The following is a 13463-nucleotide window of genomic DNA, read 5'->3' as shown; positions in this document are numbered from 1 at the left end:
GACAAAAAATTAATAATAATAATTAATTTATATACTTCCTACATCTAAATCTTCTAAATCTAATCTCAAACCTAAAAGAGGTTAGGAAAAAAAATAATCTATCTATTTCTCTTTAAATAGCTAAATTAAATCTCTAACTTTTAATCAGGTAACTCCTCCTCCTTTTCCTTTTTCTTTTTTATGCTTTCTAATTTCTTTTGCTAAAAATTTTATTTGTAGCATTATGGTATTTTTTTTTCATTAATAGCAACATTGTTCTCACGTGTACTGAAGATTTTTTTTTTTTTTTTTTTTTTTTTTTTTTTAAATTTTATTTGAAGCATTAGATCTAGAAGAAGATATCACATTTATTTATTTATTTAAAATAAAGAAATAGGTTAACATATGTCTTCATTTTTTGGGATTATTCTTACTTTTAAGGTTAGAGAAATTTGTCAAGGTTCAATTAATTTAGAGATGGACAAACTTGATTGTTTTATGTTTTACGCTTTACGCTTTTATAGTTTTTTTTCTTTAAAAATAAATGCGCACGTTTGATTTATAATAATTTACTATTTTTCATGCTTTTGTATTTTTTTTTCTCTCTCTATTATTATTGTTGTGGTGGTGATGGTGTAAAAACACACTAATTCATGCCTTCAAAAATTTCAAAGTAACTTTAAAATCAACAAATCATTGCAAATCTATCACAAGAGAATTAGTTTTAAGAAGTTTTACATAAAAGAATAATAATATTTTGGTTCAAATTTAAATTGTAATCAAATCATCAAATAAAGTTGTTTTTAAATAAGAAAATTATCATTATTTTTTAAAAATTGATTTAAATCAAAGTTTATAATTAAGAGATAATTAAATCATCACAAAAAGAACTAACCAGAGACAATTATCTCTATTTTTTTTTTAAATAGAGGAGGGTTATCATGATTTTTCTTTTCTCTTTTTTGGGAAAAGATCATAATTTTTTCAACACTTTTTGGTTCAGATAAATTTGAAATCGATATATAAAATCATTCAAATAAAAAATTATTTTTAACTTAGAGATGAAGATTTGAGTTAAGAGTTACTGGTTTTCTTTTTCTTTCTTCTTCTATTTTTTTTTTTGTACAAATAGATTATTAGTTATATTCATAGATTTAAATACTAGTTATATATTGTTCTTAAAAATATTCAAATATTTATTTTATTTAACATATAATAATATATCTAATATATAGTATACAGATATTTTTTTTGAAATCAATGTACGTAATATCAAACTAGTTGTACTAAAGAAGAAATATATATTTATGGTATATTTTATCAATGATACAAAAATGGTATTTTATTTGTATACTCTCTAGATTATTGAGATATTTTACATTAGGTATATTAGTGATACAACTTAGCGGTACATGATTCTTTTGATTGGATATGGACTTATGGTGTTGTTGGCAATGGGCTAAAGTTCTTAGGCATCCTTTTGTAATCCATTGATTTTGGGCAGTTGCAAATACAACAATCAGATCCAAAAGATTTGTAGATATAGTACAATAAAAAAATTACAAATATAATAAAATTTGATTAAGTTCTTAGAGTCTATCTATGATAGACCATATTTCTAATAGGAGTCTATCAACGATAGAATCTACCACTAATAGAAATCTATTAGTAATAGAATTTATTATTGATAGATTTTGCTATATTTATAATTCTTTAAAAATACTGATATGCACTTAATTGTTAGCGCTACAACTGTTACCTGTTGCAATTACTCATAGTTTTTATTTTATTTTTTTTAAATCAAATCTATAAACATCTATTTTACCCTCTAACTTTCTTCTTTTATTATCTATTTTTACAAATGTTATAAAAAAAAAAAACTAAGCCAAAATTTAAAAACACACACTCGTATAAGACACTTATTAATGCAACAGGTGTGTTAGACACTAGTTATATTAAGTCAGTACATATATGATAAATATAATAAAATTTGAGAGTGAAATACTTCAAACTAATTTTTAAGGATATAAATGAATAAATTCAATGACTTTAAATTTTCTTCTTGTTTAAAAATGATATATAGTTAAAAAAAAAATGTATGTTTTAATATACGTATTCTTATCATGTCCGTATCTTAAATCTTAAAAATGACGTGTTATGGTGTGGATATCTTGTCGTATACATATTTGTATTTCTTATACATTTTGTACCGTTGATGCTTACAAGTGTGTTATATAGTTCGCACACCTTCTAGCTTAAGCGCTACTTTTTTTCCCCTTAAAATGTTTTTATATCTTACATTCTTTAGAAGCATTTTAAATAATAATTAAAAATATCTACAGGTCAAATCCAAAAGTTACTCTTTTAATTGCAAAGATTGTTTTGTTTTCTTGCAACATAATTTGAAATTTTTTGATCAATATCTTACAAAAGTGTTTTTTTTTTAAAAAAATGAAAAATAAATATTTGAAATGTAAAATAGTAACATTTAGCGATTGTTTTAGGTTGTGAATTAAAAGTATGTTAGTGATAGATTTCTATTACTGATAGACTTCAAACCATGAAAAAATCTACAATGATGGAAGCCAACATGAGCATAGTTCAGCTGGTATAAGACATAGATTTTTATTTTAAAAAAGTCAAACGTTTGAATTCCATAATTATTGTGCTAAAAAAATAATGATAAACACCAACAAAATAACAAAAGAGGGGAAACAAATTTGTAAAAAAGAGAAAAGTCAATGAAAACAAAATATAATTAAAGAAAGAGAATATTGTGTGAAATTGGACATGTAATGAAAATGAAAGAAAAACATGACAAAATTGAGAAGAAAACGTCTAATGTTAATCAAGAATTAAAAACATGATGAAGAAAAACATAGAGATTAGATGATAGAATCTCCTAGTAACATTTGTTGTCAAGTTAAAAAAAAAGTACATTAAATAAATAAGAAAATTTGAGAAAATTGCTACATATTTATAGTTCTTTAAAAATGTTATATATTTAATCATTAGCCTCAAAACTGCTACCTATTGTCATAGCTTATCTTTCTTTTATGACTTAATAAACACGTTTAAATTAAAACGTATATTTTTTTATCATAAAATATTCTAAACACGCCATTAGATTATTGTTCCAAAACTTTACCTGAAAATGATTGCCTGAGAATCACATCAAATTCGTTTATTATTATTATTATTTTTTTTTATAGAAATCAGTTTTGTAATCAAACAAAATTTCACATTTTTTATAGAATCTAAAAAGATAATTTTCCACTTCATCTTCATAAACCTTTATACCACTGGATTGTGTTTTTATTTTACTAAGTTGATATTAGTCTTAGATATACAAATTTAATGATTTAGCACATTAGAGATACTTCAAGGAATGTTGAGTAAGTGTTGAATCTACTTCACCATGTTTAAATTTTAATTAAGATTGTAATTGCAATGATAGGCTGCATCTCTTTTTTTTTGTTTGGTATAAGTATATGTTTGATCTCTCTTTAACAACATTATCCTAAACAAACAACACTTCAAAATTATTTCACACCGGTTACGACTAAAGTTGATTTAATGAGAAAAATCTTTGTTTCATTTTTAGAATTTTGTATAAATCGTACCCTTAGAAGACGACTTGGAAACTTGTACCAGGCTAATAACTTTGGAACAATAGTAATTTTGAGCAGCACACTTTTAGTCATCATAGAGACTAAACGTTACCAATTTTAAGATGAGGATATGATGAGAATGCTAGGTTTGTGCCAACCTCGTTGAGATACTTCGGATCACCTCCTAACATTGTTTTCCCAATAATCATTTTAAAAAATTGTTACGAATTTAAAATACAATGTCTAAATCATTACATACTAAAGTTTAGGGATTAAAATTGATTTTTAATCCAATAATAATAACAAGAACAAGAAAGAAAAACTAAGTGAAGTTATTGTTCATCAATGTGGTAGAATCTAGGTCGAAAATCATTTTTGGTCCCTAAACTTTGGTTGAGGTATGTAATAATTTAGTTCTCAAACTATTGTTTGTTATGATTTAATCTTCTTACTTTTAATTTTGTAACAATCTAGTCCTTGAACATTAATAAGTAATAATTTCTAAGTTTTTATACTTTCAATTTTTGTACAATTTAATTCATGCCGTGAAAAGTTTCATCAAAATCAAATGTTGATTTTTGTTATTTAATGATTTAGACATTATAGCATATAAGCATATCAGGTCACTTATCAACATATTTGTTTCTTTAATTAGTTTATTGATTTATCAGTATTAAATATTTATAAATTTTAAAATACAAAAACTAAATTATTAAATACTAAATTTTAAAAACTAAATCGTTACAAAATTATAATTATATGGACTAAATTGTTACACAACAAAGTTTAGAGCCTAAATATTACCTTACATGAAATTTTTTAGGCCAAAAGTGATTTTTGACCTCATTATTATTATTATTATTATTATTATTGAGATTTGTAGTTTTGATGAAAAACATTTGTGAGTACAATTATTCTTTTGGTCATGTTTGATACTTATTGGCTAAAGTTTAAACATTTTGTGTTTGAGTTTAGACATTTTTTTCCAAACATTTTGAAGCTATAACTTTTATCTCTTTCTCTCAATGCCCTTCAATTTGTTCTTTTCAAAGGATAGAAAAATGTTTGGTGCACATCTACTCATGCTAATGCAAGCTTGTGAAATTCATATACTATAGTATTCAATTCTTGGTGTTACACCATTTATCCACTTGAATTCCTTTACCCCTTAATTTCTACACCAAAATGAATGTATTTATATAATTTCATATTATAAAAATCTATGTGGGATCTCCAATATTTAAAGAAAAATTATATAATAGATGAGGCTAATTAACTCCTAGAGGTTGATGGGTAGGCTTAGAGTGGAAGTATCGATCACATACATAATTTCTTTTGATATCTAATCCAAAATTAAGCACTAATAATTCAAACCATTGTAAAGTTGTTTTGTACTTTTTCTTCAAAATGGAATGCAATTAAAAGAGGTATTAAATATGGGGTAGTTTTAAGATAATGATTCCTATTTAGACAATTATGGGAACGGTCCCATTTAGCCATAAAAAATAATAATAATAATAATAATTATTATTATTATTATAATTTTTTTAAAAAAATTATTAAATATATTTTTAAACAATAAAGAAAATAAAAGCAACTTGTGAGGCATAGAGTCTTTCTTCTTGTCAATTTCTTTGTGACCTCATGGAATATGCTTAATAGCTATATCTTATCAATGCAATAAAAGAAAATGACAACCACACTCAAATATCTACTTAATGATACTTTTCCTTGTTTTGGATTTAGAGAAAATTTGAATTTTCCATTTTTATTAAAGTTGGCTAATTGTGAGTATGGAGAGGCAAAAGGAAAATTAATTCACTATGAATGTTCTATTGATCTTCCAAAATCTTATCTGATTTTATTTTTGTTTGGAAATATAATTAAATTGGGTCATACCCAAATCTTTGATATACTTTAGTTGTAATTTGATTGTGGAAATTCTAATTACTTTCTCCCTAAAAGTAAATTTTAAGATATGAATAAGAGGTAATAAGCTTGGGACTTATTAGATAATGATTTTGTACTTGTTTTTATATTTTAAATTATGTTTATTATGTTTGCAATTTTGTTTAGTCTTAGAAAATGCTTTTAGAATTCAAGTAAAATTTTTAAAACTAAAAACGTCAGTGTTAAATGAAAAAACCCGATGATCCAAAAAAAATTATCAATCCAATCCAACCGATATGGTTTCGATTGGATTATCAACCCAATAGATTTAGTTGGATTCAAATAAATGAAAATTTTATGGATTAATTTTTTTTTTTCTAATTTTGAAATTTTGGCTAATATCTTAAAAAGTGTTTTTTTTAAATAAAATGAAAAATAAATATTTGAAATGTAAAACAGTAAAAGTAGATTTCACATATTTAATTAATTTGGCAAGTTGACCAAAACAAGACATCAACAATCTCTTTTATAAGCTAGAGGTCAGAATCATCCTTCCCACCCCCATCTCTCTCTTGTTTAACCTTCCAAAATAAAAAAATAAATTCATTTTTATAAAAACTAACAACAAAATCTATATATTGAAATGGGGACTATTAAATTTTCCATACAAATCAAACCTTCCTTGATTTAATAGTTCCCATTTCAATATTATATCTTGGTACACTTTGATCCCTCTAATCTTTATTTAAAAAGAAATGTCGATGGCTCGATCTCCACCTCATATATTGTTTTAAAAAAATCAATCGGATATACTTTCATAAATATTATATGAACTTCAACAAAAAAAAAAAAAAAAAAAAGTTGAGGTGGAAAAAGGAAGATTTGTTAGGAAAGAAATAAGATATCTTTCCCATTAGGGTTTATAATAAGTAGGCAATTTCACATGAATAAACCTAGGTCGGACCATGCATCTGCACGTGAATCTAGAGAGAGAGAGACAAAAAAACAGAACAATAAAATTATAAAATTGCATCAAATTAAAGTTCTATAGAAGCAGTACATTTAATTTAATTTAGATTTTACATTATGCATATAAATATAGATCATATAATTAACTACTCTGTACAAAAGGGGGTTTACCACTGTTCTATTTCAAACCCAAAAAAGAAAAGAAAAAAAAAAAGAAAAGAAAATTATGAGAATACATTGGCCTCCTTTCAAATGAGTATGAAATCTATATACTTATGTAGAAAATATTAATTTATGCCCTCAATTTTGAAATTGGTAAGAAGATGGTCATCAAAGAGAGATTTTTTTTTTTTTTTTTTAAAGGCTTTACCTAAGAAAATGTCTCTATACCAACACTAATTACCTACTCCCAAACTAAAACCTCAATACCCTATATATCCAAATAATATTCCTAAAAATCTAAATCAATTACCTGATTTATCGATACTAGCCGGGTTGAATTGGATTGAGTTGTCTAAGAATACCAATTTGCTCCTGGGATTTGGTAAGGAGGACGGAAAAGGCCATCACCAATGGAGGCAAGGACGGAGTGGCTGGCGTGGTGGTGCAAAGGCGGCGGCGGCGTTTGTGGGAGGTTGGTGAGTAGAGTAGTGAATGAGGAAGTAGAATTTTGGAGATTATTGTCATTACTATGAGTTCTTGTAATAGAAGTAGAAGCCCCATTATTATCGGTAGTGTTTTCAAAATGCAATCTCTTGTTTGAAGAAATGCCTGAATGATATTCTTCTTCAGTCCAAAAGAGAGAGGCAGGACGCTTTATTGAATTGGTAGTGTCATTGTTATTGGTAGCCACTATTCCTTGAAGCAAATTTTGGTCATTTTCAAGCAATGTTGTGTAATTAATACCCAATTTTGGATATTGATCTTCATTTAGCTTCAAGGATTGTGGTATTGATCCCATCATATCTTCCATTGAATCTTCCCTTTCTTGATCCATTGGCCTATGGGAGTTGTTCTTCTTGTAAATTCGGCATAATACCCAATCATCAAGCTAACCAACAAAAAAAACAACACAAATTTTTTTCAAACACATTGATTCCATCCACTTTTTAAAAAATTACTACATGACACATCGATATAAGGTACTGCTAAACTGCACCAGAAATACATGCATCCGGACTACGTTAGGAATTTGATGGAGTAAAAAAAAGAAGAATAGTAAAGAAGGATTATTGGATTACCTTCAAAGAGTTTTTCTTGTTGGCCAAATCATAGCCAGGAGGCTTATTGATGCTAGGCTTATTGTCAGCCAATCTATATTCATGCATAATCCAATTGGTTTTGATTCCTTTAGGCGGCTTTCCCCCGTAGAATACTAACGCCTTCTTCACCCCAACTTTCTGATTACTTCCACCGGAAGCCAACACCGGCTTATCGGTCCCTGTCGCCTTCCAATAGCCGGATGTTGCTGCTCGATTCGGCCGTGCTCCGTTCGGGTACTTCCTTTCCCTTGGACTGAAAAAGTACCATTCCTGTTCTCCAAAAGTAGCCTTTGCTGTACAAAATCATGGTTAAAAAATTTAATTAATTAATTAATTACGAAGCATTTAAAAAGTTTGAGGTCGTACCAGGAAGCTCCCAGGGATCGAATTTGTAGAGATCGACCTCGGCGATGATGGCGACGGGCAAAGGGGAAGAATTGGCTTTCTTTTTGAGATAGTGAACGACCAGCTCTTCATCGGTCGGGTGAAATCGGAACCCGGGTGGCAAATTCGGCTGCTGTGGACTGGCCGATGAGTCGGTACTCTCCATCATCCAGTTTTCCGATGAATCACTGCAAATTTTCTGGAGAAGAAGAGGAAGAAAAAGGGTGGGGAGGAAATGGGGATTTTTTGAGTAACTGAAAAATGTTGCACAAAACTGGCAAAGGTGATCTTTTAAACGGAGTTGAAAGAGAGTTGGGTGTGATCCAGTACGGGCGGAATTATATAACTGTTAAAAGAAATCCAACAGAATTTGAGCACGTGGAAGATAGGGGTATTATGGTCTTTTGATTCCTAAAATTGGGGCTTGATTGGAGCAGAGTTCAAGGAACAGAATGTAGAGGATGGGTACCTGAGGCTGATGCGAAGTGTAACTGGAGCCGTTAAGTGGCCGACGCGTGTGAACTCAAGGAAGAATCGCAATTCGACACGTGTGAGAGTGATGTGTGGGGTCCACTCACCACATACAAAAAGAAAAAGGAAGAGAGATTGGAGTGGGACCCAGTGTACAAATTCCAATGGAAATCCTTTTTGTTTGTGTGAAATTTTTTACAAAGGAACTTTCAAGAAATAATTTTTATTTTATTTTATTATTTCTTTATTTATCTTATTATGTTTCTCTCTCATTTGAACCTGTTGTTTTGAAATGAAGAGCATTCTCAATTTGGGTGCCCTAGTTTTCTACTTTCTAAATTTAGTTTTGCATTTATTTTATTTTTTTCTTTTTATATTCATTTTTCTCAATTCACAAACTAAAATCCGGTTTGATAATGATTTTTGTTATGTTTGTTTGTTTATTGTCTCTATATTTAGTTTTTCACTATTAAACCAATAAAATAAAATAAAATAAAATAAAAAAATTATACTTATCTTAAGCTAAAATGATAATAAAATTTCAACAATATTTTCTAATTTACTTTAAGTCTAAAAATGTGAAGGTCTCAAATATATGGAATTTTTATGAAAATATCAATAAAAAGACAATATTGTTGGATGTTTATGTTAAAACTAAAATTAAAATGTTCATTAGTATATTTAAATGAATGGATAAGAATCTTACCCTTTTCAAATAAGTTTAAATCATGATATTTTAATATGTTTATTACATTTTATCATTTTTTTTTATAATATATAATGTGTAGGATATATCAATGAAAATTTAAAACCTTGAATTTAACTAGGATTTTTTTTTTTAACTCCAAAAGAATAAAAAAAAACAATAAACAAAAACAAAGAATATTTATCCACTAGGATCATTGTACAAAAGGGGGTTCTAGAATCAAGATTTTTAAAAGAGTTTTAATAAAGGGTAAAAGAAAGGTTAACATAAGAAATTTTCAATGAAATAAAAAGGAAAGTAAAAGTAAAATCATCATAGGAATGGAGTATGAATCGTTGAAAGTGTAAAAAATGTTATGATATTTAGGTGTGTAAGTAGAACAGTTCAACTAATGGTTTAATTTGCTACTTTATATGACAGCAAGTGAACCTGATTTGGAGTGAAATCTAAGGATAGATATGTAAAGTGAAGTGAAAAATCCTTACTTCATTCTTAGACTTTTTATTATTAATTGTATGTAGCATTTGAAAGACTTCCTAGTTTAAGTATTTTTCTTTTCAAAAAAAATTATATTTTACAACTTTTTGTTTTTCAAAAGTTATCCCAAATACACTATAAAACTTAGGAAAGCAAAATAAACTCATAAGACTAATTTAGACCTAGTTTAACTAGGTTGGATGTATGCCTTCGAACCAAAAGTCAGAGATTCTAATCTATGTTCCAACTTTTTTTTAGGCAAGCAAAACAGACGACACACAACTAAAACCTTTAACCAAGGAGGGGAATATCACCATTTGAAAAAACGTAGGGGTGTTCAAAAACCTAATGACCCGAAAAAACCGATCAACCCAACCCAATTCAGGATTGAGTTGGGTTCAAATAAATGAAAATTTTATGGGTTGGGTTGTTTCATGGATTCATCTAATATAACTCAAACCAATCCGAACCAACCCGAATTTATTATTAACTTTAAAATATATTTTTTTTTTGTTACTTATAACACAATTATTTATACATATATTGATTTTAATTTTATTTGATTCCAATATTTTTTGAATAATTTATTTTTCAACAACTCTTAAAAGTAGTTTCTTTGTACTTTAAAAAGAAAATTTTTACTATATAAATTGAAATTGAGTTGTTAATCTTAATTCAATAATTCAATGTATGAAAATAATTAAATTAGATTTTTAAATATTTACGTTTTGTTTCTTTTTAGAACAAAATTTTAAATAAATGACCCGATTAATCCGAAACCCAACCCAAATATTTCATGGTTGGGTTGGGTTGGGTTGGGTACATTTTTTAATAAGAGTTATTTGGATTGAAGAAATTTACAACCCGAACAATTGGATTAGGTCTAAAAAGTCTTTCAACCCAACCCAATCCAACCCATGAACACCCCTAGAAAAACGTCTTTCCATATCAAATAGCATCCTTGAGAGAAGGCCAAATCTGTGATATCATGAATATATTTATTCTTCTTTCAAGGAATATAGAAAAACTAAACAGTATTAACAATGTTCATAACAAAAAGAATATCCTCAATGAGAATTTCAATCTCGACAAAAGAAAAGTCCACTCCCTATTCAAAAGCTCGATAACCTCCATCGCATCAGATTCTACTTTAATAAGAGGTTGTTATCAGACTGCACCCCCGCTCAATTATACATAAACCTTCCAACAACTCTATGTTAAGATTGGTATTTTGATTTTAATTTTAGACCACACAATCATTGTAAAAAGATAGATCTAAACCTTTCTTAACATTAAAGGTTAAGTTTTTAAAACAATTATATATGTTAAAAAGAACTTTTTTCTTGTGGGGGGAATGAAGTAAGGGGAGGGTAGAGAAGGGGTTTTGGGATATATGGGCAAAATCTTTATAAGGTCGATCCCATGATGATTTACTATAATAACAATTATTTTTCTTGGAGATCCCATGATGAAGTTGTTGCCCCAAATGTTGGTAAATGATATATCATAGGGTCCCAATGAGTGCCTCAAATTGTTTTAAATCCCACTACAAATCTTAGCCCTTTCATCATCATATGTAGGAGTACTCTCTCTCACATATTAATTCTTTAGATTTTGACTTCACAACTATTAAATATTCTTTTTCAATATTTGTTTTTTTCTTTAACATCATATTTCTACCTTTAAAATAAACAAAGGGAGATGATTTACTTGGTTTTACTCTTATTAAAAAAAATAATAATAATTACATGGGTTTACAATATGATTTAAGCTTCAACCAATCTCTAGGTCAAAACTTTATTATATAAACTAATCCATACACTATGGGATTTTGGTTTAATGGCAAAACATAAAACATATTTTCGCTAAATTTTCCAAGGAAATTTTTTTTACAGGTAAAAAAAATGTCAAACTATTTATAAAAATAGTAAAAAATAAAAAAAAACACAGATAGATTCTCTCAGCGTCTACCACATGATATCAATGATAGACTTTATCGCTTATAGACACTGATAAACTTCTATCAGCCTCATTTTTCTATTTTGTGTGAATAGTTTCTCTTATTTTTCTAAATCTAAATATATATTTTGGACGTTTTTTTTGTTTGTAAAAAAAAAAGATACAACATAGGAATGGTCAAAAATAAAACATTCACTTTGTCCACAAAAGTCAATGTAGTCATAAACGACTAACATTAATGTAAAAAAGTTAGTAAAAGAATGACACTGGTTTAATTAAATGTTTTTTTTTTTTTTTTTACAAAGTTTGTAAAAGTGTGACATAGGTTTAATTAAATGATTTGTTTTTACAATATGTTCAAGGAATTGAATTTCTAGAGGTTGATAATACATTTTTCAACAATATTTTTTAAAGTACAATATTTAAAAAAAAAATCCATTCAGTATGCTCTTTTTAATGGTCTATTGATTATTAAGACAGTAAATTCAAAAGTTTGACATAATAAAAATTTATAAAGAAGTAAAAGGGAAAATTTCCCCATCTTTTTATAATACGGTGTTTAGTTGACTTAAAATTTTTAATTAAGTTGATGCAAAAGATTTGACCTTTGATAAGAATAGATAAATGGGAATTTATATTTCATTTAATTTGTTTTGGGAGGAATATTTTATTTAAATTAATAAATCGATCTGAACAACCTGATAATCAAATAGTTACTAACTTCATCAAATGGGGCCCCACATCACACAAATTTGCTATCTTTGTCTCTCTCAAATCTTCAAATTTGTTTTCAAATTGTTATTTATTATTTTCCTGTGGCCATTACGTTTTTCTTAAATTATTTATTTTTAATTAAAATATTTGGTTAAAACCTTTTTTTTTTTCTTGAAAAAAAGGTGTGCGGCAAAGGAAAAGAAGCAATATCTTGGTGATTAATGGAAGATTGGAGGTAGGTAATTATACCATTTTTCTTTTAAATATGTTGGATAAATGAAAATCAAGATTAATTAAGAAAGAAAACATCGCACATTCGGAATCAACTTATTCTGATATTCTTTTAAATGATCGATTAATCCAAAACCTTAAATTAATAGGTGAAGATAAATTTAATATCATATCATTGAACATAAGTTATTGGCTAAATGTGCGTTTGAGTAGTTGATGTGTTTCGGTGTTTTTTCACTTTGGTTGTTTATATATATTATTATTATTTTTTTATCATATATCCTTACTTGAATAATTATATATAATTTAATCATGAATATAATGCTAAGATGGGTTGATGATAAGATAACTTATTCAAAAGTATAATTCGGAATGATTAAAAAAAAGAGTTAAATTAACATAATACTTAAAAAAGGGAAAATGTTTATTTTATTTTGTACAAGAAAGGGCAAACGTTTGATTCTTAGTAGTTGAAATAAATTTCTAATTTCCTTTTCCTAAGTAACTTATCATCGGCCAATGTTAATATTTAAGAACAGTGTAATTTAAAAGAAAAAAGGAAATCAATTTTGACCGATAAATATGTCCAATTTTTTTTTTTTTTTAAAAAAAAACAAAATCACAATAAACTTTCCATTTCATCCAATTTTATCTTAGACTTCTAAGGGCAAATATTAATTTATACCTCTGAACTTTGAGTGTTATATCAATTTAGACCCTAAATTTATAATTATATCGATTTAAACCTTCAACTTTGGGGTTGTATCAATTTAAATTAACTAATAATTGTATCAATTTAGACCCTAAACT

The 13463-nt window shown here is 27.2% G+C and overlaps 1 protein-coding gene across 1 annotated transcript; it reads right to left on the bottom strand.

Annotated features, from left to right (window-relative positions):
- Positions 1-6488: 6488 nt before the first annotated feature.
- Positions 6489-8366, bottom strand: LOC120091606 (NAC transcription factor 25-like). The gene is made up of 3 exons (XM_039049710.1): positions 8078-8366; positions 7691-8004; positions 6489-7500 (listed from the first exon to the last, which is right to left on the bottom strand). Exons 1-3 carry the CDS (start codon positions 8262-8264, stop codon positions 6964-6966), a joined length of 1038 nt encoding a protein of 345 aa, XP_038905638.1. The 5' UTR covers positions 8265-8366; the 3' UTR covers positions 6489-6963.
- Positions 8367-13463: the final 5097 nt, after the last annotated feature.

Source organism: Benincasa hispida, chromosome 11 (assembly GCF_009727055.1).
Source record: "Benincasa hispida cultivar B227 chromosome 11, ASM972705v1, whole genome shotgun sequence".
In the NCBI taxonomy this organism is placed as follows: Eukaryota; Viridiplantae; Streptophyta; class Magnoliopsida; order Cucurbitales; family Cucurbitaceae; genus Benincasa; species Benincasa hispida.
The sequence above is the reverse complement of the archived record's forward strand: the minus strand, read 5'-3'. Positions and strand labels throughout refer to the sequence as shown.